Source organism: Lissotriton vulgaris, chromosome 9 (genome assembly GCF_964263255.1).
Source record: "Lissotriton vulgaris chromosome 9, aLisVul1.2, whole genome shotgun sequence".
Classification (NCBI taxonomy): domain Eukaryota; kingdom Metazoa; phylum Chordata; class Amphibia; order Caudata; family Salamandridae; genus Lissotriton; species Lissotriton vulgaris.
The window spans coordinates 632,136,831-632,164,630 of NC_141697.1; the positions used below are offsets into that span (position 1 = coordinate 632,136,831).

General features: G+C 45.0%; 1 protein-coding gene across 1 annotated transcript in view; it reads left to right on the top strand.

The window, feature by feature from the left end:
* The window catches only part of SART1 (spliceosome associated factor 1, recruiter of U4/U6.U5 tri-snRNP), a 598,340-nt gene that overhangs the window by 556,338 nt on the left and 14,202 nt on the right, over positions 1 to 27,800 (top strand). The window contains exon 19 of the mRNA XM_086938291.1: positions 5,002 to 5,123. Within this exon, the coding sequence (XP_086794417.1) occupies positions 5,002 to 5,123 (122 nt within the window). The remainder of the gene's footprint in view (positions 1 to 5,001; positions 5,124 to 27,800) is intronic.

Consider the following 27,800-nt stretch of genomic DNA (forward strand, 5'->3'; position numbering starts at 1 on the left):
GTAAGTACACGGTTGTTGCACTCCATTTTGTTTAATTCATACAGAGATACAGAGATATGGGTGTTTGGAAGTACTGGTTCGAGGCATGTGGGCTGCTGAATTCATATCTGTGCATAGATCGCCGCCTAGTTTTGGGTCCGGATGATCGCACATTGTTGTCCTGGTAGAGTCTTCGAAGTATTACGAGATAGGTGGCTCCTCCCCTGGACTACAGTGCGCATGGGCATCAACTCCATCCTTAGATTGTTTTTTTCCGCAATTGGGTTCGGATGCATATTGGTTCACTCAAGTCGGAATCGATATAAAAGTTTCTTACGGCCAAAAGGCCTTAAGTTTTTTCGTCGATATTGTCTTGCGATCGGTGTCCAGCTCAGTCCCTGAGCCGGATATCCAGAAGAGCTGCGTGCTTTTCGACGCTGAAGGCCCGGTCGACGCCAGAGGCCTTATCGACAACCCATCATGGAATGGAGCCTGTTCAAGAGATGTTCCGTGTGCAACTCCAAATATCCCCACATCGACTTCCACCTGGTGTGCAACAAGTGTCTGTCGCCGGATCATGATGAAGCCAGCTGCATGGCTTGTTCTCGTTTTCGATCCAAGAAGACGCTTCTGCATCGACGCGCTTCGCGCAAGGAAGCCCAGCAGACTGCACCAGAGCCAGTGGACATCTTCGATGCCGGGGATGATGGAACAGAGCGGGAGAACCTGTCGAATCCCGCGTCGGAGGTCGACTCCAACTACGACGCTGATGTTGAGATGCTCGATGCTGAAGACGTCGTTGACGAGGTAGGAGACGACGATGGGGCCTTTAGGGCCATGGAAGATAGCTCGAGCAAGGAACTATGCCCACAAACTGATACTGGGGCCGAAACGCTTCATAAGGCTCAGGTCGAGGGATTGCCACAAGGCCTTACCCAAGATCTTCCAATAAGTTCTACGGCCCGCCTTCGGGCTCGGCTTCGGACATGTCTAAGGAGCCGCAAACAGCGAAATCGAAACCGAAAGTGAAAGCTCCGGTATCGACGCAACCAAAAGCACTTGTGACTACATCGAAACCGAAAGTGCGTATTGCTTTGGTCGGCTCGAAGTCCTCGGACCTGTCGGCACCGACGAAGCAGAAGAGCGTTATGGACCCGAAGAAACCGCTGAAGGGCGTCGAGACGAAGTCTAGCACGCTGAAGGCAAAGGTCAAGGCAGTCGACCCGAACAATTCGGTGCCGAAAACAGTCAACACCGACAAAGGACTCGGTGATCTGAAGGTTCTCGAGCCTCCGCGTCGGCCGGACAAGGCCAAGAGCGGAACAACCCCTGAGTCCACGCCTGGTGGTGCCTCGAAGGATTCCGTTGAGTCGACGCAGCCGTCCGCCTCCTTCTCGAAGCAGGTGGCAGACTCCCTGAAGCACATCAAGGACAAGGCTTCGGTGGTCGGGCCTAAGGATCCTCCACCTTCGAAGCCTGCCGATAAACCTCAGAAGACGTCGGCTCCCATCCACTTCACGCTGCCACCGAAAGTGGTGCCGAAGGCTTTCGTCCCTAAAATGGCAGACGACGTGCCCAGGAAGGTGTCCACGGTGCTGAAGCCGACAACTGTGGTCCTGGCCGCAAAGCATCGACAATCCTCGTTGGAAGAGCACCAGGAACAGTTTATCGATGCCGAGACAGGCAGACTTTCTCTTTATAAGCAAAAAATTGCCCCGGAACAGCCAATGGAGTCCTATAAAATACCACTAAAAAAGAAGGATTCTACTTCAACACCTGTTCTTGTAGAACCTGTATCTCCACGTGGCCATGATGTCTCGCCCACTTACTCAGATGTGGACACTGGGGAAGGTGATCATGACGAGTACAGCTATCATGTGGACACTGATCCAGATGATACAAATGAACCCTGGGCAGATGCTGCTGACCCAGGTGATCCACACACTGCCCCAGACACTCAGGTGTATGCTGTGAAAACGTCGCCTACTGAGTATTCGGCAGTGTTTAATGCCCTCATTGAAAGGGCAGCTCAGAGAGGACTGTCAAGACTCTGCCTATGTTGAAGGGTGTCTTGAAGCATGCTGGGGAAATATTTAAGGAGCCTACAAGAGCCAGGGTAATAAACCCCAGGATTGAAAAAAGTACAAACCGGCGCATGGAGACCCTACTTACATTAAGGGACAGTTGCCGTTGGACTCTCTTGTTGTTTCTAATGCCCGGAAGAGGGCTAATTCACAAACAGGTGATGCTCCTCCCCCAGATAAGGAATCTAAGGTGTTCGAGGCATCGGGGAAAAGGGTAACAGCTCAAGCGGCCAATATCTGGCGCATTTCAAATACTCAGGCACTCTTAGTCAGGTATGACAGGGCCCATTACGACACACTTGAGACCCTGTTACAGCACCTACCAGATGAATATAAGGAGGCATCTGAGATGCTCATCCAGGAAGGGAAGCTCATATCAAATGCTTCTATCAAATGTGCACTGGACGCTGCAGACACCGCGGCAAGCTGTTAACACTAGTGTCATGTTGATACGACATGCCTGGCTCAGAATCTCTGGGTTCAAGCCAGAGATACAGACCACCATTCTAAATCAGACAGTAAACCCTGATCATCTATTTGGCCCAGAGGTGGACACCACCTTGGAAAAAATCAAGAAAGACACTGAGACTGCAAAGTCTATGGGGGCTCTACAGTCACAGCAGTTCAGGGGTGGTTCTTTTTGTCGCTCAAGCAATAGAGGTGTTTCCAGAGGCCAGCTGTCCCAGAACACACAGTACTAACAAGGTGGTGCGCAAACCACATACACCAAACAAAGTAGAGGTGGATATCGTGGAAACAGCACCAAGGGCAGAGGTCGTGGAAACAACAACTCCAGGTCCTCCGCCACTAACAAACAGTGACGCCTTGTCACAGCCCCCCGACCATACATCGCCTGTCGGGGGGAGACTTCAACAGTTCCTGCCAGTCTGGAAGTCCATCACCACAGACAGGTGGGTCACACAGCTTATCCAGTACGGTTATTGTCTGGAGTTAACATCCACTCCACCCAACATACCCCCAAGACACTGTCCTATGTCCACCGAGCATTTGAACCTATTGCAGCAGGAGGTACTCGTCATGCTGCAAAAAGGAGCAATCGAGCTCGTGCTTGTTGAAGAAAGAGGCACAGGAGTTTACTCACTGTACTTCTTGATACCAAAAAAGGACGGGTCCCTCAGACCCATACTGGACCTCAGACCCCTCAATCAGTACATTCTGTCGGAGCACTTTCACATGCTAACACTGCAGCAAGTCCTACCGGTGCTCAGTCAGGGAGATTTTCTCGCAACATTAGATCTGAAGAATGCGTATTTTCATATTCCGCTGCACCCGTCACACAGAAAATACCTCAGGTTCACCATTCAAAATCAACATCAGCAGTTCAAGGTCCTACCTTTCGGAGTCACCACGGCACCCAGGGTGTTTACAAAGTGCCTAGCGACTGTGGCGGCACACCTACGGAGACAGAACATTCACGTCTACCCTTATCTGGACGACTGGCTAATCCAGGCAAAGTCGGCCCAGCAGTGTGCCGCCCATATGTCGCACACCATTCACCTTCTTCACGATCTGGGATTCTCGCTGAATTACCCAAAGTCCCACCTGCAACCCGCCCACATACAGCAGTATCTGGGTGCGACGATAAACACTCTGGCAGCCAAAGTACAGCCAAATTCAGTGAGGGTCAGCAGCATTCAATCGCTGATACAGAAATTCAGACCTCAACACTCGCTTCCAGCACGAGTGTTCATGCAGTTGATAGGCATGATGGCCTCCTGCATCTTCATAGTCCCGCACGCGAGACTACATATGCGTCCGCTTCAGGAGTGCTAAGCACGTCAGTGGAATCAGGCTCGCGGACAGTTGAAAGACCTAGTGTTGGTAACCGGTCGTGCATACAACTCTCTGCATTGGTGGAATCCACAAAACCTTTGCAAGGGACGACCGTTCCAGGAGCCTGTGCCACAGATCATTCTGACGACGGACGCATCTCTCCAGGGTTGGGGAGCTCATATACTTCACTACACTGTGCAGGGATTATGGACGACGCAGCAGAAAAAGATGCACATCAACGTTCTAGAACTGATGGCTATCTTCATGGCGATGAAAGCATTCAAAGTACATCTGTGCAACAAGGTTGTGTTGATCCGGACGGACATGACAGCCATGTACTACATCCAGAAGCAGGGAGGTACACACTCTCCACAGTTGTCTCATCTGGCTCAGAGCATGTGGAAGTGGGCCATTCAAAGGAATATCTTCCTCATGGCGGAACACCTCCCGGGCTAGGACAATCAGATGGCGGACCTGCTCAGCAGGTACAGCCACCAAATGCACGAGTGGGAGATGCATCCATCAGTACTCCACTCGTACTTCCAAAGGTGGGGTCATCCAGAGATAAACCTGTTCGCCACAAAGAAACACGCCAAATGCCGAAGCTTTGCCGCCAGGTTTCCACACTGGCATTTCGCTGCTACCTCAGTGATGTTGTAAATATGGATGAACTTTTGATAAAATATTGGATTACAGATTTGTTTACTGCGAAAAAATGAGCACTACAATTATAAGGAATAATGAAGAAGTTGATAGTTAGGATACATTCCTTAATCCGCAGTGCGACATATGGGTGCGTATTGCCGCACCCTTTTGGACAATCTTTTCAGAAATTGCGATTGTTGGGGCAGACCGCAATATGTTCGCACGCAATCACAATGAGTAATTTTCCACTGAGTTAGATAATTTTTGAATTAAAAAGGGAAGGTGTGCATTCTATCATTCTAATTTTTGTGAAACCAGATATGAATGTCAGCAGCCCTACATGCCAAGAACAGAGCATACTGGTAAGTAGCATATTCGTTTAGTGGCAAGTGTTTCTTGCTGCCTTTTTTCAGTTGCGAATACCACCATGTGTGCGCTCCATCAGTGTTTAAACGGAGACTAAAATGCTACACTATTTGTGTAATTTTTCCACCCTTAGCTCCTGAAGAAGATGAGTTCCAGTGACACTCCCCTTGGCACTGTAGCATTGTTACAAGAAAAACAGAAAGCACAGAAGACTCCCTACATCGTTCTGAGTGGCAGCGGGAAGAGTATGAATGCGTAAGTGTCCTTAGTTCAATAGAAGTTCAAGTCCTCATGCTCAAATGTCAATGCATACCCTTCTAAACAATCTGCAAACATTTACTTAGACCTACATGAAAACACCCTCTTTCTGATGCATAACAAATTCCTCACAATTGTAATACTTCTAGGCACCAGACTTAATCTGGACATGTAAAGGCAGTAGCTCCCATGCTCTGATAGGTGGCAACATCTGACTTCATGACAACCTCACATCTCTATGGAGATTTAGTGGTGCTGCATATGGACGTCGCACCTAAGCGCAGACTGAAGTGCAGTTCTTTCGATGCCCTTTGACACAGAGCAGGACTTCTGCTCTCCTCTTTGTTGGTTTTCCCATGAGTCCAAATATTAAAACAATGTGACATGGAAGGAATATGAAAGGGCTAGATATTCCATTCATATGATCTCTGAATGTGATCAGTCTTCTGAGCTGATAATCTCTCCCTGTGGGACATGATCAGCAAGATCTTGCTGTTGATTCCTGAAGACCTCATGGCAACCATTGCCTAGACTAGTGCTTCCCATTTTTTTTATATAACTGCAACCACATTTTTAGAACTGCAAACTTTTGAGACCCACCTAACTTTAATGGACATGAGGCGAGGGTAATTTCTTTAATGTACTAATAGCAATTGTTTGTAAACGTCATGACTGTGACCATGCCATTTGACATCGGACTGTGGCCAATATATTGAACTGCCCAAAAAAAATGGCAGCTGGTGAGTTGCACTGAAGCTGTGTGTGTGTGGGTGTGTGTGTGGGTGTGTGTGTGTGTGTGTGTGTGTGTGTGTGTGTGTGTGTGTGTGTGTGTGTGTGTGTGTGTGTGTGTGTGTATATATATATATATATATATATATATATATATATATATATATTCACTGAAAAAACTATTGGTTATAGACCATATATAGTTAGGGATTAGCATTTACAAAACCTTAATTTACTCGCACAAAACCATAGAAATTTGCATATATAGTTAGTTGCAATAACTATATATCGCGCACCCGCAATCCACTGCTGATGATGTCACATATTACATCATTCATGGCATGGTCAGTGACATCACTGATGACATCTCAAATAATTTCACTGATGACATCTCAAATGACATCACTGATGACATCACTGATGACAACATCCAGTGACTATGTTTCTGTAAAGTTAAAATATGTCTTACATATTGAAGAATGAGTGGATGTATAAGTGTTTGGATGAAGGATTTAGTAGGTGCATGACTGACTGTATGAGAGAATGATTAAATGTGTCTCACTGAGTGCATGGGTTAGTGACTAAACGGTCTTAATTTGTGCATCATTATTTCTGTAGTTCTGTAAACTGCTGCATGTGTTAATCAGTAGCTATATGAGTAACTATATGGGTTATTGATTGGTTGCCCAAATATTTGTATGGGAGAGTGAGTGTGTGTGTGGGGGTTGCTGGGAGGTATGTGACTCTGTGCATACATGTGTGAGCAGTTGATTCAGTAGATGTATGGGTTCAAAAGTGCATGTGGAAACAGCTGTATGGGCGGTTGACTGTCTGCATGAGTGTATTGGTGAGTGATTGGATTTCTCAGTGCTACATGTCAAAGTAAGTACATATGTAAAACACAGTACATGTAAGAGTTGACATATATAAATAACTGTGCATAAGAGCCAGTGAATGTGTGAGTGGCTGTATGGATCATTGTGAACTTGTATCAGTGATTGTATAAGAGTAAATATGTGTTAGTATATGTTTGATTAAGTAAGGTGTGTATAACTGTATAGTTGAGGAAATGGAGGTGTGATTGATTCTTTGCAAGACTGACTAGGTGTGTGAGTAACTCCATGGATGAGTGACAGTCTGTGAGTGTCTGTTTACACTGATTGTATCTAAGGTTATATTAGAGTCTGAAGAGGTTCATCGTATTATCACATGAATGATATCATCAGTGATGTGATCAGTAATGTCAAATAAGATGTTATCAGTTTTTTTCATCAGTGATGTCATTTGAGATGTCATCAGTGATGTCACTGACCATGTCATGAATGATGTAATATGTGACATCAGCAGTGGATTGCGGGTGCGCGATATATAGTTATTGCAACTAACTATATATGCGAATTTCTATGGTTTTGTGCGAGTAAATTAAGGTTTTGTAAATGCTAATCCCTAACTATATATGGTCTATAACCAATGGTTTTTTCAGTGAATTTTCATGGTTTTGTAAATGCAAATTCCTATCTATATATGGTCTATAACCTATGGTTTTTTCAGTGAATTTCATTGGTTTTTTAAAAGCTTATATCTATAGCTGTAAAATATATTCTTTATTACGTGACGTATCACTTAGCCACGTGAGACGCCTCATGACGCGTCGCATAAACGTGACGTATCGTCTCTGCAGCGCAAACAAAACCCGTAACGTAAGCGCGCCAGAGCACGCTTACAGATATATATATATATATGTTTTTTTAACCTTAATTAGACAAAATCCACACGTGCACATATCTTGAGGCCTTGCAAAGGCACATCAAACAAACAGTCCCTACAATTTTGCCAAGTTTGGTGGAAATCTATTCCTTTAAATTTTATTTTACTGTTTCTCTTGGTTTTCCCCTTGTTACGCTTACCGGAACGCTACCCGGTACACAAACCGCACGCTCCAAAAACACAAGATGTCGGACTCCCGTTACGCTGCCGGTTAGCTGCCCGGTTGGCGTACCGGGAAGCGCCTCTACCGCGAAAAATCGCAATTTTCTTTTTTTTTTCTTTTGCCCCGCGGGGCACTTTAATATCCCCCTCATCAATCCTAGGGGGTCAGGAGGGGTCTACCTTGCCCCCTTTCCTTCATTTCCCCCTTTGTTTTTCACCACCTCTTGTCTCTCGATCCTACCGAGAGACAAGATGGCAGCCGCTCCAGACTGTTTACAATGTTGACAGCCAATCAGCTTCTCCTCAGACTCCCGTTACGCTGCCGGTTAGCTGCCCGGTTACTTGCCCGGTTCACGTACCGATTTGCGCCTCTACGACAAAAAATCGCGTTTTTTTTTTTGTTTGTTTTGCCCCGCGGGCCACTTTAATATCCCCCTCATCAATCCTAGGGGGTCAGAAGAGGTCTACCTTGCCCCCTTTCCTTCATTTCCCCCTTCCTTTTGGCCTCCTCTTGTCTCTCGATCCTACCGAGAGACAAGATGGCGGCCGCTCCGGACTGTTTAGAATGTTGACAGACACCGGAGAGCCAATCAGCTTCGCTTCGCAAAGCTCCGTTAAGCGAAAAGTACGCGAACTGGTGCGCTATCCAGGACGCTGTCACAGATATATACATTTTTTTAAACGTTAATTTCTCAAAATCCACTGGAGCACATATATTGAGACCCAGCAAAGGCACATCGGGCTAACAGTCCCTACAATTTTGCCAAGTTTCGTGCAAATCCATTCAGCCGTTCGAGCTTAAAGTGAGGCCAAACGCCCTATGGAAAAATGAATGGGGAAAACGCGTTTTGGGACCCCCCTTTTTTCTCTGCCCCCCCTTGATGAAACCCCCCCCAAATTTTCAGGGGCTGATCAGAAACAAAATGTGCCATTTTCCTGAAAATTTCAGCCGATTCCGTCCACAAACGCCAAAGTTATTAGACATAGAATTTTCAAAAGTTCCATAGAGAAAAAATCCTAACTATATATACCTACTGGCGACCGCCAGTAGGTAATATATATATATATCAATAGGTTTTAGGAAATAGGATATTTCTGAGAAGATTTTCAGTATATGAGATATTACTTTTAACATATGACAAACTATTTGCACAATTTCTATTGTTTCCAAATACAATATTTTGCTTGTTAGAACATATATTTTCTTTCTGCATTCATGCAGGTACACATTTCCATTAGTGAATTTAATCAGGAATATGTTTTTTTGCATTATCATTGTGGTATTGTTACATAGTAATTTGAATGAAAGGGGACCTTACGAGTTTCCATTCATGGAGCCATGTTCACCTCATAGTATGTAGTTTATGTTCATATGTCACATGGTGTGCACCATAGTATATAAGAATAAGGCATTTTAAATTACATTTCACTGTGATCAAGGGCATCTGCCCGAAACGTGTCAGTCCGCTGCGTGCTTTTGAACTGATGCAAAAACGTCATCTTGCCTTACTTTGGGATTCGCTGGTCTTTGTTCGCCACAAGCTGGAGGTTCAAGATCTTTTGTTTGGACTCATGTGTATGTATGTATATATATATATATATATATATATATATATATATATATATATATATATATATATATATATACACACACACGCTCCTTTCGTTGTTCTGCACTAAGTAGCTGCTAACGGCGACTTTCTGGATAGATATATATAAGTACAATAGTCAATTTATCGGACATGACGTTAACCACTGCTGAAGAACAGATCCTCAAATTAGGTTTGAACTTTTGCCCGGAGAGCTCTTTTAATTATACGAACACTAGAGCTGATGTCTACCTCTACATAAGAAAATTAAAATTGCAAAAATTATATGCAATCAAATCAAAATCCGATACCAGCACATTGGACTCCAGCAAAAAAACAACCACCGAGCAGAGTCCCACCCTGGTACCTGCCAATGATGCGAGAACTCTCATCACCTTGTGCAATCTGAGCAAGGCCAATCCAGCAAGTGATGATACTAATGCAGATGTTCCTGAAACCCAGAGGGAACTACGTGAAATTGATGTCCCCCAAAAAGGTGCCGGTGAAAGTCCCTTTAACCGAAAAGCAAATTTGTCCCCGTCATGCCGAAGGACGCGGTGGACATATATCATGACTGCATTGTGGAAGATCTGAAAAAACTCAATAGGAAATTCCACCATACTAAGGAAACGCCCAACTTTCCAACCATGGAATATCACAATCTAATGAATAAACTGTCAAAGAATCAGGAAATCATTGTCAGTCCCTCGGACAAGGGGGGGAACATTGTGTTGTGGCAAAAGGAACAATACATTGCGGAAGCAAAACGCCAGTTGAACAACGCAAATTGTTATGTACTAAGCAATGGCGTTCAATACAAACAGGCGAAGGAGAGCATCAAAAAAATGCTGTTAGGCTACAAAGAGACAGCCTAATTACCTCCACCGAATGCACATTTTTACTGAAGGAACATCCAGTTATCCCGCACTTGTATTTAATCCCTAAGGTGCACAAGAAACAGAATCCAACCCCCGGGAGACCTATTATCTCCGCAATCAACAGCATGGGGGAAAATGTTTCTAGATACATAGATTTCTATCTACAAGAACATGTCCAGGGGTTACCCAGTTACATCAAGGACACTGGTGACTTTTTATCCAAATTGGAGGCCATACCTTGGCAAAAGGACTGGTGCATAATAACCCTGGACATTGAATCTTTATATACGTGTATCGAGCACCATACAGGAATTGAAGGCATCAATTACTTCCTGGGACGTAAGTCATGTGCATACTACAGCCACAACAAAATGATATGTGATTTAGTATTGTGGTGTTTGAACAATAACTTTTTCTTGTTTGGCAAGGACATATGGAGGCAAATACGAGGTGTAGCCATGGGTTCCTGCTTCTCTCCCAGCTACGCGTGCTTGCACGTGGGGCTGTGGGAGGAGCAGGAGCTTCCAGGCATTTCTGGTTTTGAGCAGGTCAAATATTGGATGTGTTTTATTGATGACATTTTTTGTGTATGGGAGGGTGATGTCAGCAGTGCTCAGATTTTTGTAAATGCACTCAACAAAAACAGGTTCAACTTATTTTTTACTTCCAACATCAGTATAAGCACTGCTGAATTTCTTGATGTATCTATCAGTATCATCAATGACCAAATTATCACTGCCCTCCACAGAAAGTCCACTGCTGGCAACAGTATCCTTCATGCCAGCAGTGGCCACCCCAAACATGTCATCATGAGCATCCCGTTGGGGGAACTGCTACGCCTTAAGCGAATATGTAACACCCAGGCGAAATTTGAGGAAGGGGCGTCTGCAATGCTTGCGAGACTGGAGGCAAGAGGATACAGTAAATCCTGTCTTGCCACCGCATAGAGGAAAAGTGGGGATAGAACTAGAGAATCTTTGTTATCACCCAAACCCCTTGAAAGCGACACAACCCCCAACCCCAGCAGACTCATAACAACTTACAGCCAGCAGCACCGTAAAATCAAATCCATAGTCAATAAACATTGGGCAGTCCTAAAAACAGATGCAGTGTTACGAAACTTAACTCCCGAAAAGCCTATTATTACATTCAGGCGCGCGTTCAGTATGCGCAGTAAACTTTCACGGTCCAGCCCAGAAATACCTAGAATGGATCAGTGGTTTGGGAGAAAGGGCTTTCACAAATGTTCCTCCTGTCGGGCATGCAAGTTTGGACAAAACACCACTCACTACCGCACTCCGTTCACTGATACTGATTTTTCCATCCGTGGCAATTACAACTGCCGCACGGAGTTTGCGGTATATGTCCTAACTTGTACATGCGGTCTACGTTATGTGGGCAGCACCGGCGCACAGGTGCATGTGAGGATACTGCAGCACCTCAGAGCCATTGTAAACCACGACGGAGCATATCCAGTGGCGCGTCATTTTAACACCAGGCACAATAGGGATTTATCATGTCTTACCTATTTTGTCATTGACGCCGTGGCCCCCCTCAAACGGGGAGGTGACCGGGAGAAATTACTGCGCCGGTTGGAAACCCAATATATCATTAAACTCGACAGTAAACAACCGAATGGGTTGAATGCAACGGAGGATTTGCATAATTTCCTTTAGGGATACTCAATTTTCAATGTTTCTCTGCATAATAATGTACATAGTGGGTAGAACGTGAGCACAATTGTATATAGTGTGTAAATATATCAAATCCTGTTAAACAGCACCTATTATTAGGTATCCTGTAGTCTGATCTCTGTACAGATCTGATTGTTTTTGTCTTCTTGACAGTTTAGTTTTTCTAAACAAACACACAGATTCTTTTTTTGGTGATTTTTTAAACACTGGTTATTGACTCATGCACTTTGAACACAATTTCTTTTTGGGGCTACACAACCCTTTGGCGCAGATAGTTCCCATATAATCATGATTCGTGACACACAAATAATGTATAGATGTACATATACTGTGGCGTATATGGGAAATGGTGACTATATTTTGTTTATTATTGTATCATACACGTAGGTGCTGTTTTTGGTGTTTTAGTCATTATGTGTATAGGTTACAAACAACACTGTACAGTGCAACACTGGGATGTAAATTAATCAGTATATATTGCAATGACACATCTTCTTTTGAGGCTGCATGTATTGTATATCGGAGTCGTGCATATCACTAGGTTCAGTTTTACCGTGATATAAAGGTTTTTTTTTCGCATTCATGCGGTCATTTTTAAACCCGGATGGGATATATAACAGTCTACAGAAATAGTCTGCAGATAATCAAGACTGCAAACCAATGCGATTAACAAGGAGCATTTATATTGATAATGTGTCTTAGCAAACTGTTTTAATGAACACTCACGCATTCATGCGGCTATTTAAAATGTCCAGTTTCAAAGTCATGGTATATGCAAACATTTATACAAAGTAATTTATGTAAATAGGTCAATAGACTAGCGCATGTATTATTTACTTTGTATTGCAACATTGTTACAACCAGAATGTGGCTACCGTGCACTGTGCCTTTAATTAAGTCGAGGTTGTTTTAAATTTTTTACCATGTGACTCACGTTTGGAGGTGGGACCCGGATGGGTGTGTCTCCACTGCAAAGAATATAAAAAAAAGTTTCCACTTTGTGCAATGCGGTGTGTGAACAAGACTACATCGTTAGTCGAAACGTTGCATTTTTTGGAAGGCACAAGAACTCAATAAAACATCTTGCCTGGAAAACGTGGGGTCTGTCTCTTCTCTCGCCGCTGTGCAGTGGAGGTTTGAAGATTTATGCTGATATATATATATATATATATATATATATACATATCGCGTGCTGTCTCTGGTTGCAGCGGTACGAGGGACCAGGAGCGGGCGGCCGTGGACATTCTCAGGTTATGGATGTGCGCCTACCACCACCTTCCTGCATCCAGCAAAAGCCTACTGCGCATCTTACTCCTCCACACCACCCACCCGGATTGGCTGCAACAGTGCATTCTGGGTTTTGTGGTTCAAGACTGTGGGTGAGCCGACTGCTTCAAGGGGGATGGGACTCACACGCTGGAAGATATTTTAAACAGGAAGATGACCATTGGGGCAGGACATGCCACAGTGATTGGGCACTGAGGAAGGCCATTAGAGCCGAAATGCATTCGCCGCCACTGCTTACCTGTGAATAAAAACGAGCTGTTTGTCCTGCAATCCCTCTGGCCTCTGAGTTCTTCATTTTGCAGTGCTTCTTCGTCATATTTTCTGCGCCTGCCTGACGACGCAGTACAGTTGGCCCCGCTGCATCCAAGTGTCTCATCAGCAAGTCTAGCAACACGCTGCTTGCAGCACTTCATTCATCGAGGGATCGATAGCTGTTGAGACCGCCAGAACACACGCGGCACCAGTGGGGAGTTTCTGGTATTTTACCGATGTGGTATCACAGTCCGCATTGACTGCCCCGGCTCATTGGATTCATCGCGTGCTGTCTCTGGTTGCAGCGGTACTAGGGACCAGGAGCGGGCGGCCGTGGACATTCTCAGGTTATGGATGTGCGCCTACCACCACCTTCCTGCATCCAGCAAAAGCCTACCGCGCATCTTACTCCTCCACACCACCCACCCGGATTGGCTGCCACAGTGCATTCTGGGTTTTGTGGTTCAAGACTGTGGGTGAGCCGACTGCTTCAAGGGGGAGGGGACTCACACGCTGGAAGATATTTTAAACAGGAAGATGACCATTGGGGGAGGACATGCCACAGTGATTGGGCGCTGAGGAAGGCCATTAGAGCCGAAATGCATTCACCGCCACTGCTTACCTGTGAATAAAAACAAGCTGTTTGTCCTGCAATCCCTCTGGCCTTTGAGTTCTTCATTTTGGAGTGCTTCTTCGTCATAGATAGATAGATAGATATAGATAGATATAGATAGATATAGATAGATATAGATAGATATAGATATAGATATAGATATAGATATAGATATAGATATAGAGAGAGAGAGAGAGAGAGAGAGAGAGAGAATATAGACAGAGAGAGAGAGAGAGAGAGAGAATATAGACAGAGAGAGAGAGAGAGTATATAGACAGAGAGAGAGAGAGTATATAGACAGAAAGATGGATAGATATAGACAGAAAGATAGATATAGACAGAAAGATAGATATAGACAGAAAGATAGATAGATAGATAGATAGATATAGACAGAAAGATAGATAGATAGATAGATAGATAGATAGATAGAGACAGAAAGATAGATAGATAGATATAGACAGAAAGATAGATAGATAGATAGATAGATATAGACAGAAAGATAGATAGATAGATAGATAGATAGATAGATAGATAGATAGATATAGACAGAAAGATAGATAGATAGATATAGACAGAAAGATAGATAGATAGATAGATATAGACAGAAAGATAGATAGATAGATAGATATAGACAGAAAGATAGATAGATAGATAGATAGATAGATAGATATAGACAGAAAGATAGATAGAGATAGATAGAGAGATACAGATAGATATAGATAGATAGATAGATAGATAGATATAGATAGATATAGATAGATATAGATAGATAGATATAGATAGATAGATATAGATAGATATAGATAGATAGATATAGATAGATAGATATAGATAGATAGATATAGATAGATAGATATAGATAGATATAGATAGATATAGATATAGATATAGATATAGATATAGAGAGAGAGAGAGAATATAGACAGAGAGAGAGAGAGAGAGAGAGAATATAGACAGAGAGAGAGAGTATATAGACAGAGAGAGAGAGAGTATATAGACAGAAAGATGGATAGATATAGACAGAAAGATAGATATAGACAGAAAGATAGATAGATAGATATAGACCGAAAGATAGATAGATAGATAGATATAGACAGAAAGATAGATAGATAGATAGATAGAGACAGAAAGATAGATAGATAGATAGATAGATATAGACAGAAAGATAGATAGATATAGACAGATAGATAGATAGATAGATAGATATAGACAGAAAGATAGATAGATAGATATAGACAGAAAGATAGATATAGACAGAAAGATAGATAGATAGATATAGACAGAAAGATAGATATAGACAGAAAGATAGATAGATAGATAGATAGATAGATATAGACAGAAAGATAGATAGATAGATAGATAGATATAGACAGAAAGATAGATAGAGATAGATAGAGAGATAGAGATAGATAGAGAGATAGATAGAGAGATAGATAGAGAGATAGATAGAGAGATAGATAGAGAGATAGATAGAGAGATAGATAGAGAGATAGATAGAGAGATAGATAGAGAGATAGAGAGATAGATAGATAGATAGATAGATAGATAGATATAGACAGAAAGATAGATAGATAGATAGATAGATATAGACAGAGATAGATAGAGATAGATAGAGAGATAGATATAGATATAGAGATAGATAGAGAGATAGATAGAGAGATAGATAGAGAGATAGATAGAGAGATAGAGAGATAGATAGAGAGATAGATAGATAGATAGATAGATAGATAGATAGATAGATAGATAGATAGATAGATAGATAGATAGATAGATAGATAGATAGATAGATGGATAGATATAAATATATATCGAAGACACTCCTGACCGCTTTTCGAAGCGGTAATGCAACAGACCTCTTCTCTGGCAAACTGATGCAGCGCGAAGTTAAAACGCCATCACACCGTCTTATCTAATGGCAAACTTATTTAAAAGAAAATGTTGAGCTGGTGCTCTTCCCTGACTCGTTTCGCTCCTACAGAGGAGCTTGATCACATCACGCGCCCACAGCAAATAGGATCATAAATAGTGAAGAGCAAGCTCAACCACTCGTGAAAAACCAGATAAAGTGCATGATAACATCGATTGGCATAAAATATGTTTCAAATAACATGGATACATAGGGATATTGAATGCATTCGAAAAAAGCAAATTAATTAAAGCATAGTGCTAAAATCAAACAGTGCTGGGCATACATTTTGTGTAGGCTACAAATAAAATCGGTCCCCACACAAAAAAAGAAATCAATAGGTAGTTATAGTTAGGATTATTTTCAATGCAAAATCTCAACATTCTATTGTGAATAACTTTGGCGCTGGTTGAGGAATCTGCCTGACAATTTCCTCAAATTTGCCTCGCGGCGCCCCGGTCCTTCCCAGAAAGTTTGGGGGGGATTTGTCAAGCGGGGGCCGAGATAAAAGGTGGGTCCCAAAACGTGTTTTCCCCATGTTAATTTCCATAGGGCGGTCGACCTCACTTTTAGGCCGAACGGCTGAATGGATTTCCAAACTTGGCAAAATTGTAGGGACTGGTAGCCCGATGTGCCTTTGCTATGTCTCAAGATATGTGCTCCAGTGAATTTTGAGTAATTTAGTTTCAAAAAAATATATATATCTATGGCCGCGCCCCTGTATGCGCTAACCAGCGCACTACGCGAGTTCGCGCGCGGAAACCTGATTGGCTCTCGGGTGTCTGTAAACATTCCAAACAGTCCGGAGCGGCCGCCATCTTGTGTCTCGGTAGGATCGAGACACAAGAGGTGACAAAAACAAAGGGGGAAATGACCATAAGGGGGCAGAGTAGACCCCTCCTGACCCCCTAGGTTTAATGTGGGGGCTATAAAAGGGCCCCGCGGGGAAAAAAAACAACTTTTTTTCGTTTTGTGCGGGGGAGCGCCCAGTACGCCCAGTGGAGGTGGTGGTTGTAGATTGTGGAGGGTTACTGGCCAGTTCTCTCACCTCTGCAGCAGAATAGTTGTTTGGATGCTTGCGCTGCATGTGCCTAATCATGGTATTATTACCAAAAGAATATTTTTTGTTAGGGTTCCCCCTTGAAAGTTCCATGCCACAGATTAGGCAAGTCACCTTGGGCGCATTGACTTTTTTCTTGCCCTCTGGGATTGAAAAAAACTCCCATACGATGTGTTGCCTTGGCTTGTATGGGGTATTGTCTTCTGGCAGCCACCTTCTCCCTTCTTCCTCCCCCTCATCCTCCTCCTCCTCCTCTTCTTGACCACCAATGTAATGTTGTGGTGGTCCTCTTGATGGTGGTGGTGGTGGTGCAGATGCTCCAGTTGCTGCTTCTGTACCCATTTTAAAGTACAAAATTTTTCTCAAAGATGTTCAAATAGGTCTTCCTCAGTCTAAGGACAAAGTCAGAATAAGGAAAAAAGCTGGGGTCTTTCATCATTTGGGGAAAAAAAACTGTCCTGAACCAATGAAAACTGTTATTTTCAGGTCACATGACCTGGGCTTTCATCATTTAGAAACCAAAACTGTTCTGCACCAATGAAAAGTGTTATTTTTAGGTCACATGACCCGACGCTCTTACGCGACGCGCCCCTGGGGGCGCGCCGCGTAAGCGCGTCAGATGATTACGTTGCGCGATCGTATTCGCTCGAGTATTTCCGGGTGCGCTTACGCCGTGCATGTCACGCGGACGCGGCTACGCGATACGTCATGATGTTTTCGTTCGCGGCAATAGCGCTAACGGGACGCTCACCGGTGCGCGACCCGGGGCGCTCCGAAAAAATGCGCTTTCCAGTGTGCACACCGCACCAAGGCAACAAAAAAAATATATATATATATTATATAAATATACAATATAGGATTCATTATAAAAAATATTACATTTCATAGGTTTGAGGCCCTATATATAGTTAGGAATTAGCATTTAAAAAACCTATGAAATTCACTAAAAAAACTATAGGTTTCACACCAGTTATAGTTGGGAATTAGCATTTAAAAAACCTATTAAATTCACTGAAAAAACCATAGGTTTCACACCAGTTATAGTTAGCAGGAAGTTTTACTCGCATAAAACCATAGAAATTCCCACGTTATAGTTAGTTGGACTCACTATAACTTGCGCGTGCAATGCACTGCTGATGACGTCACATATTACATCAGTCATGACATGGTCAGTGACAGCACTCATGACATCACTGATGACACCATCCAGTAAATGTGTGTCTTTTTGAAAAAAAAATTTGTTTTATATATGTATATGTAAAAGTTGATGGAAGAATAAATGTTTAAATAAGTGTCTAAATGGATGTTTTTTTAATAAAAATTGATTAGTTAACTGGCTTATTAAGTGCTTCTTAGTGAATACATATTAGTGAGTAATGTTTAAATATTAAATATATGTATTAGTGTTTCACTTTGTGTCTAAGTGGCTGGATGGGTTGATGAGTAGGTACATGGGTTATTAGATTTTTTTAGTATCAGTATGAGTGTTTGTATGGTTTCGTGGGGGTATTACTTATCACATAGATGCATGAATGACTAACTCTCTCTTTGTATGTGTTTTGAAGACAGCATATGTGCAGGACTGTATGGGTGGATGAGTGTGTATATGTGTGTGTTAGTGAGTGAATGACTGTCTCACTAGTGTCTTGATCAGTAACTACATATGTTTTAATCTAGCATATGTGAGTATTGATGTATATAAGTGAGTATATGTGAGAGTGAGATATTGAAAGAGTTCCTGTTTAAATAATTGTGTTTCTATAAGTGATTGTTTAAGAGAGTAAGTATGTGTAACTTTCCTTAGAAGTAAGGTGGTAGTGTGTGTATAGCTGTATATGCAAATAAATGATGTTCAATAGTTTACTTGCATGTGTGAGAGTAACTTTTGGATGACTGTCGGTGTGTAACAGGATGTATAGGTGAATCGATACATATGAGTGACTATATGTGTGAGTGACTATATAGAACTGTTGGTGAATGAGTGGATGTGTATATAGATGGTGGAATTATTGTATTGGTTGTTGTAACTGGTATTCGTATCTCCATTTTTAAAAAAAATTTAATTTATATTTTTCAATATGTGTTTCATGGGTTACATTACAGTGAAAGGAGGTCTGTCACTCTGTCACAAGGATGGTGTCATCAATGATGTCATGAGTGATGTCACTGACCATGTCATGAGTGATGTAATATGTGACGTCATCAGCAGTGCATTGCACGCGCAAGTTATAGTGAGTCCAACTAACTATAACGTGGGAATTTCAATCGTATGCGAGTAAAACTTCCTGCTAACTATAACTGGTGTGAAACCTATGTTTTTTTTCAGTGAATATATATATATATATATATATAATGTGTGTGTGTGTGTGTATATATATATATGTGTGTATATATGGTTTAACAAAGGCTCTGCAATAGGAAATCACTCGATAGCAGTGAGGTAAACATCCCTCTTTTAATCTCATTGCGGTGATGATCACACAGCCGTCATTTTTCTTGTCTGCCCGACGCGTTTCTGAGCTGTCTGCTCCTTCCTCATGGGCACTCTGGTACAGCGGTATTGCAAGGCTAGCACAGTCCCATTCCTTAACTGCCTATTGTAGAAACCGCCTCGGGTGTGTTAGCTTAGTAGCCGATAACTTGCATTGAATGCTTGGACTTGTAGTCATACTGCGCCATCATTACACCCTCAGTGGGTCCCGCAGTGTCAGATTGATTAACCAAGATTACAGTGGAAGAATCCCGAACCACTGTGATATTTGAGCACTTCAGTGTGCCCCGGTGAGTGAATACACCTCCGCTATTGTCCGATTCTGCTGTGCTGTTTTCTGCTTCGGGAATTCCCGATTCAGACAGCCCCTTCCTCCAGCGACTCCTTTCTCCTTTCAAAAGGTGGTGTTCTCCCCACGAGAGAATGGTTGTTTTCGGGAAGAGAACATTCTTCTCTGCCAGACTTATCCCTAAATCTGTCAACACCAGCTGTTTGCTGGAATGTTACTCCCACACCTTATGGGACACTGAGGCCAAAGCTTTGCCAGCAGTCCCAGAAGAATTCTGGGCAAATTTAGCACAGACCATTCAGGATGGCCAGGATGCAGTCAAGTTTATTATCTGCTCCAGACTGGACAATTAAAAGCCTAGGTAGGGCAGTGGGCACTAGGGCGATGCTGCGGCGCCACACATGAATGATATCTATAGGCTATTCAAGGTGATGTGCAAGCATCCCTTATGGATATGCTCTTCGAGGGGTTCATTTCTTTGATGAGTAGACTGACTCTGCCCTGGAGCACTTTAAAGAGAGTGGAGCAACTGCACACTACCTCAAACAATTTTGCCCTTTTGAGGGGTTTTGCATTCAGACAACACAAAGGCCCATGGCTGTAACAGATACCCCAGTTTTTCAAAGCTGCGCCAGAGTTTAAAGGAAGCAACATCCAGGCCGGCAGGGGCAGCAAAGTTTCCAGAGCCCAGCTCATCTTGCAATAGCGTAAAAGCCGTTTAGTTTGCCCTTAGTGGCACACTACCAACCTTTGGCATGCATGGTCAATCATTATCTCCAAGAGTGGCAATCAATAACATCTGCCAATGGGTCCCGTAGATAATTCAGCAAGGCTATCCCTTACCATTCCTTGTGTCCTGCAGCCTTTTCCACTTATGTAGGAGCGGCTTTTGAAGGGTCATTTGTCCAATTTGCTGCAATAAGTCCAGGTTCTTTTGGCCAAAGGATCCTTAGGCTAGGGCTCCAGTATCGAAAATCCTGATGCCGTTGAAGTGCAGAAGCCTTCACCCTATCTTGGACCTTTCCTCTCTCAAATTCCTCCTGTGGAAGGACAAATTAAAGATGTTCACCTTACACCCAGGCTCTGTCTGCCCTGGTCCCAAGAGACTGAATGTTGTTATTGGACCTTGTTAGAAATGTGGGTCTCTATTTGCCAGAGATAGGTACCTTTGTCCAAGTATGGACCCTTCTTTCTACTCAGGGTAAGGGGCATACACTTCTAAAATAACCCCTGCTCACCCCCTTGGTAGCTTGGTATGAGCAGACAGGCTTATCTCTGAGGTAGTGGGTAAAGCATTTGTGCATGCACACAGTAACACAGTGAAAACACTACAAATAGACATCACACCAGTTTAGAAAAATAAATAAAACTTTTATCTAAACCAAAAAGACCAAAAACAACAAAAATCTAACATACTATACTGTTCAAATAGTTACTGTGCAAAATAACAGGAATAATGTGAAAACCCAGTCCACAGCTCGGTAGCTCCGTTCGGGGCTACCGCAATACTGAATGGGTCAGCTAAAGCATCGACAGACTCTGATACAATACCTTTCTTGTTGCGTCCATCGCGCCGATACGAGTCTGTCGGGGAAACTGTTGCGGTTGCAAAGTGAGATTGAAGTGTTACAACAGGCGTTGTCCTCACGGCCCGGTGCAGGCAGCGGCTCGATGACTGAGTCAGTGAGACCAAGGCTTGTGTTGCCGGGTGAGACAGTGCTCGATGCGGTACTGGCATGTCACGGTGTAGCGACGGAGCCAGTTGATGTTTGAGTCTTGCAGCGACTGAGTCGGTGACGTCTGTGTAGCGAAGCTGTGCCCACAGGATGTGGTGCAAACAGCAGCTCGTTGACGGAGTTGGTGAGACCAGTGCCCTTTGTGGTACCCTAAGGACACAGAGTCTGCAACCGACTCTGTGACTGAGTCGGTTGCTCTTTTCTTCTGTGGGGACTGGAACCAGCGACTGTGCCCAGTAGGATGGTGAGGTCTTTGCTGTTCCTGAGACCTCTTGGAACAGGGGGAAAGCTCTGCTTCAAGCCCTTGGAGATAATGTCTCAAGCAGGTTGCACACAGTTTCTCTCCTTGGCAGAAACCGCTACTGCTGGCCAACCCCAGACAGCACACATCAAAGGGACAGTACTCCTCCTCCAGTTTCTCCAGCTCTTCTCCTTTGCAGAGGTTCCTCTTGATTTCTAGAAGTAGTCCAAAGTTCTGGAATCTAGGCCACAATATTGATACAGCAAAATCCTTTGTTCTTTGGAGGCAGAGAAGTCCTGTGCCCAGCCAAAACCAGTTATGTCCTCACTGGTGCAGCTTCCTGGCAGGAGGTGGAGACAGCATTGTCCTTGGTAGATCAGGCATATTCAGGTATGAAAGGAATCTCCTCCCCTTACTCTAAATTCAGCCCTGGTCTATTCAGCCCACTCCTGACTCACCCGGGAAAGGCAGGACACACCTCAACCCCCCAAGTGGCTGTCTGAACAGAATCCACATCCCCAGTCCCTGTCGCTCCGAAACCATGCAGTCAATACACAACCTAGCAGAGGCACACTGGATGGCTTAGCAAGAAATACCATCTTTCTACAAGTGAACACAGAATGTAAAAATCATTGTAAAATGTTAAGATGCACTAAAAGATGCATCTTAACATTTTCAGTTCAGGCCTATCAAACTCTATTTTCCTATCTTGTTCCCATGGGCATTTATGCTTATAAGATGTTATAAGCAAACTCCCCATTCTATCCTATAGGGACAGATAGCCTTACTGTTAGACTTGGCATTTTTGGAGCAATTTCCCCTGACTTTTTGCCTCTACCTCCTGTAATTTTGATGCTGTACTGGATTTTGTTTTTCCTGGCTTAAATGTTTTGGGCACTTTGCTACTGCTGATCAGTGTCAAATTGCAAGTGCTCCATGTGTAAATTGTTGTTACAATTGATTCTCCCTGATTGGCATATTTGATTTACTGGTAAGCCCCTAGTAAGGTGCACTGAAGTGTACCAGGGCCTGTAAATCAAATGCTACTAGTATCAAAATAACTGATCACACTTACAAAGCCTGGAGAATCAACTCATGGATCTGTAGGGGTGTCCTGCTCATGCAGGGGTACCCTCACACTTGTAACCCAGCTCCTTACATTCCAGATTAAAAGGCCTGCCTAAGGGTGACTTATAGGTTTTAAGTGTAGTGACTTCCGATATAAGGAAACGTATATCTGTCGTAAGTGGTGCTAGCACCAGCTTACACAGGCTGCAATGGCAGGCCTGTAGTCACAGTTTGAGTAGTCTCTCATGGGTGGCATGAGAAATGCTGCAGCCCTTGGGAGACCCCTCGTGTACCTATGCCCTGGTAACATATACTAGGGACTTACAGGGGTGCTCCAGTAGCAAATTGTGGAGGTGCAGAAGTACTTACTAATTCAAATTTAGGAAGGAAACACAGTGACCGTGGTCCTGATTAGCAGGATCCTAGTCAGATTAGTCAAAAACTCACTGACCCCGGACAAAAAGTGGGAGTAAGCATGCCAAAAGGACCCTAACTTCCTACATCTATGGTAGGGAATTTGCAGCTAGATATTCTCCACCAGATAAGGTGTTACTGTAGGTGTGTAACTTGTTCTTTCAAGCACATGTGCAGGATACCTATACCACCTGCTTTCTCCTTCTTAAATCCCTCAGGAAGACTTTGAAATATCTCGCTCTAGCTACCCGGAAAGATAGTGTGCATGCGCTAATTACATCCCGATTAGACCATTTCAGCTTTCTTAATCGGGGGAACCATACAAATAGTAAATCATTTGCTGCGTATTAAGAATGCAGCAACTCGTCTTGTCATGAATATTCGCAAAAGATCATTGACTTGACGAGGCGTAAAACAACTGCACTGGTTGCCAGTCAGTTAGAGAATCATTTTTGAAGCTTTGATGTTTAACAACACGGCTTTCCATAGTCAGTCTACTTTCCATACAGGTAAAAGTTATTCGTTATTTTCCCCAGAGAGCCTTACGCTTTGCTACCCTAAATGTGCGATGTATATCTAAAGTGTATAAAAGTAGAGCTTGAGGTAGATATTTCTCTTTTCATGCCCCTAAGCTGTGGAACGCCTTACCCGATTATCTCCATGCTGTCTTCATGGAAAGCCTTTTTAAGGTTCATTTGAAAACTTTTCTCTTCCATGAGATGTTACTTAAACAGGTTTACTTTCTACTTTGTCTGCACCAGGACGCTTTGTTCCGAAGCAGCTGTTGCTCTCTATAAATGAAATATCTGAAAGAAACCGTTATTTATAGATTCCTTACCTTAAGATTACCCTCAGGCATCAGACTGGATCCGGAAAGTTTTTTATCTGCAGTACCCATACGCGTCGAAAGGTGGGGTCGGGCAACTTTGCATCGGTCGTTGGCGTCGTGGTCGCCTGGTTGACATTGCGGTAGCTACATAGACACCACCCTTGTGTGCTGACATCAGTTCTTTCTTTTTCCACGCCAGCAAGCGCAGATTTGGAGGGAGCGGCCCTCCAGTCATTTTTTGACTGACTTTTTTGCACATTTTTTTAAACTTCGTTTTTGAGTCTCGACTCCTGGTGCACGAGGGATGCCTGGCATCAAGGCATGCGGTTCCTATACCTGACTGATGTCTGTGACTGATCCGCACCACGTGGGCCTCTACTGCCTGGAATGCGACCATGACCCCAAGTCGTACTCAGACTGCCGAACCATGGCCTGAAGTCTTTGCGGGAGCGGTCCCGAAAGCTCCTCGAGGCACGGCAGTCGGCTACGGGTCACTCAAGGTCTTGGTCACGTGGGAGTCATCATCACTCCTCTTCTAAGTCTTTGCACTCTGGGTCAGGTAAGTCGAAGCACAAGAAGAAGTCGAAGAAGCATCGTCGCTCTTCGACTTCCCCTCGTTCAACGCAACGAAGGGTGCGGGTGGTGCCCCTCCCATGGCTCTGTATCGCGCAGCCTTCTGGGTCGACCCCAGCCTTCCCGGGACCGGGAGTGACCCTTGCCTAACTTCGGTAATTTTATGAAGCGATGCACGCCATCTTTGGGCAGCCCGACTCCGCTGGCGTGCTTTCGGGCCCGTAGGCTTAGCTGTGGGCCCTAGGCCTTCGATGCTAGGGGCTTCAGCCTCGGCACCGTATGGCCCCCTTGGATCCAAGCCTGGATCCGGATCGGTGCTGGTCGACCTTGTTTCATCTCCACCGGCGCCGATTCCACCTGCATCATGTCCATAGCCAATGCCGGCTGGACCTCCAGCCGGCTTTGACCCCGGCCTCCGTCCCGATGTGGACATGGAGCCGGACGTGCGTCGACCAACGCTAGATCCGACGCCGATGGTTACTTTGGTCACTGTGTTCCACCCTGACCATTGGCAGCCAGAGGAGGGTGAGGCAGACTAGGAGGGGTCTGGTGACCCTTTAACAGACCAGTTAGATCACGATGCGGACTGGAGAGAGAAACTGGGGGATGCCAGTGGTCTTGATATCTCCCCAGACCTAGGCATGTTGTCTCTTACTGTGGCTAAAGAGGAGGGATCGTCATACGCAGTAGTGTTGCATAGGGTGGCCGAGGCTCTCCACCTCGAGCTAACTTCAGTGGCAGTCAAGATTAACCTCCTGACAGAGGTCCTTCAACCGCCAGCGAGCTCTTCGGAGCCCCTGCTGCCGTTTAATGAATCCCTCACTGACATCCTTTTGGGTACCTGGTCCAGGGCCAACACAGGGTCTCCTGAGGACAGGATGGTTGCCAGATGCCACCGGCTGGCCCCGGTCGACCCCACTTTCCTCTTCCAACACCCCACCCCTGAGAGCTTGGTGGTTCAAGCCTCCACTTCTAAAGGCGCCTTTCCTACCGCACCACCGGATAGGGAATCCAAAAAGCTGGAACACCTTGGCAAGAAAATATTTTCTTCTGCTAGCTTGGGACTGCGGTCGGTAAACACTGCATGTCTGTTGGGCCGTTAAACCCATTCTGTGGGATACGGTGGTGAAGGTGCTTCCTCAGTGCCCGAAGGAGGACCGGGCCGTACTCTCCCGTTCAGTTGCTGAGGTGAGACGCCGCAAAGTTTACCATCCGCTGTTGGCTGGGTACCGCCGACGCACTTGGCAGGACGATTTCCACGTCAGGATCCCTTCAAGGCTACACCTGGTTGCGTTCAACTGTTTTTTTCGAGGAAGTCCAATCCACCCTTATGAACATGCCCTTTGATGCCTGCGGTAGAGCGCTTTAAGGACTCTCGGGCTACGGACAGCTCCTTGGGCCTCTCCACCATCCACCCTGAGCAGTCTGCCTTTCGTGGCTACTGACTGTGTGCCTCACTACGTCCCGCCCAGAGACACAGGCAGGTGCAAGCTGTTCAGCCCCAGCGTTGCCAGGGATGTGGGAACCACCAGCGTGGTTCTGGGGGCCAGCGGGCGGACCAGTCCACCACAGCCACCTCTGCAGCAGCCTTCAAACCCTCCTAGTCTGACATTTCAGGGCCACCAAACGCCAGTGGGCGCGGCAGGATCCGCTATCCCCTCCCCCACTGGCACACCATCACGTCGGACAGGTGGGTTTTGCAGATAGTCAGAAGGGGCTACTCCCTCCCCTTCGAGAATGCCCCTCCCTACATGCCACCGCAGTACCATCGTATGTTGGAGGATCACCTAGCCCTTCTCCAACAGGACAACAGGAAGTTTCGGCACTCATGGCCAAGGGTGCCATTGAGCGCATTCCTGCCCCAGAAGTAGGTTGTGGTTGCTATTCCCACTACTTTCTGGTACCCTAGAAGGCCAAAGATCCGGGTCTATCTTGGATCTCAGGAACGTCAACCGCTTCCGCCGGAAGGAGAAGTTCACGATGTTGACGCTCGCTCAGGTCTTATCGACCCTGGAGACTGAATGGTAGCGTTGGACTTGCAGGACGCCTACTTTCACATCTCTGTCCTGCCATTCCACGGGAGTTGCCTGCCGTTCACGGTAGGTCACGATCACTTTCAGTTTACTGTGCTCCCTTTTGGCCTCAACAGCGCCCCTCAGGTGTTCACGAAAGTGATGGTGGTGGTCGCAGCTCATGTGTGCAAATCAGGGGTTCCAGTCGCCCCTTATCTCGATGACTTGCTGTTAAAGGCAGACTCGCCCCAGGCTGTCGTCTCCACCTCCAGACTACAGCCGACCTTCTGAATTTTCTGGGGTTCTCCATCAACGTGCCGAAGTCACACCTGACCCCCTCTCAGAAGCTCCTCTTCATCGGAGCGGTTCTGGACACAATGCAGTTTCGGGTGTATCCTCCCGAACAGTGAGTCTGGGCTATTCAGGCTATGATTCCGATATTTCCGCCTCTATCCCGGGTTTTGGTCAGGATGACCCCAAGACTGCTGGGCCTCATGGCCTCCTGCATCCTTTTAGTCAATCATGCCCTGTGGCATATGCGGGCTCTGCAGTGGGACATGAAGTTCCAGTGGGCGCAGCATCAAGGGAATCTGTCCGATTGCGTCCAGATCTCAGAGGGCACTGCACAACAATTGCAGTGGTGGCTCACGAACCAGGATTGTGTCAACAGCAGATTCCTCTCCCTCCCCCAACTAGAACACACAGTGGTGACAGACGCATCTATTCTGGGATGGGGCGACAATATGGGAGAGGCGGAGATCAGAGACCTCTGGTCTCCGGCGGAATCCAAGCTCCACATCAACCTTCAAGGAGCTTCAGGCGAGCCATCTGGCACTCAAAGCATTCCTTCCCTCTGTCACGGAAGAGCAGTGCAGGTGTTCACGGACAACACCGCTGCTGTGTCCTGCAACAAACAAGTTGGGGTGGGGTCATGGACCCTATGTCAAGAGGCCCTCCGCCTTTGGACATGGCTGGAACATCAGGGCATATCCCTGGAGTTGAACACCTGGCAGGTTCATTGAACGCCAGGACAGACTAACTCCGCTCCAGGCGCATGATGGAACACGAATGGAGTCTTCACCCG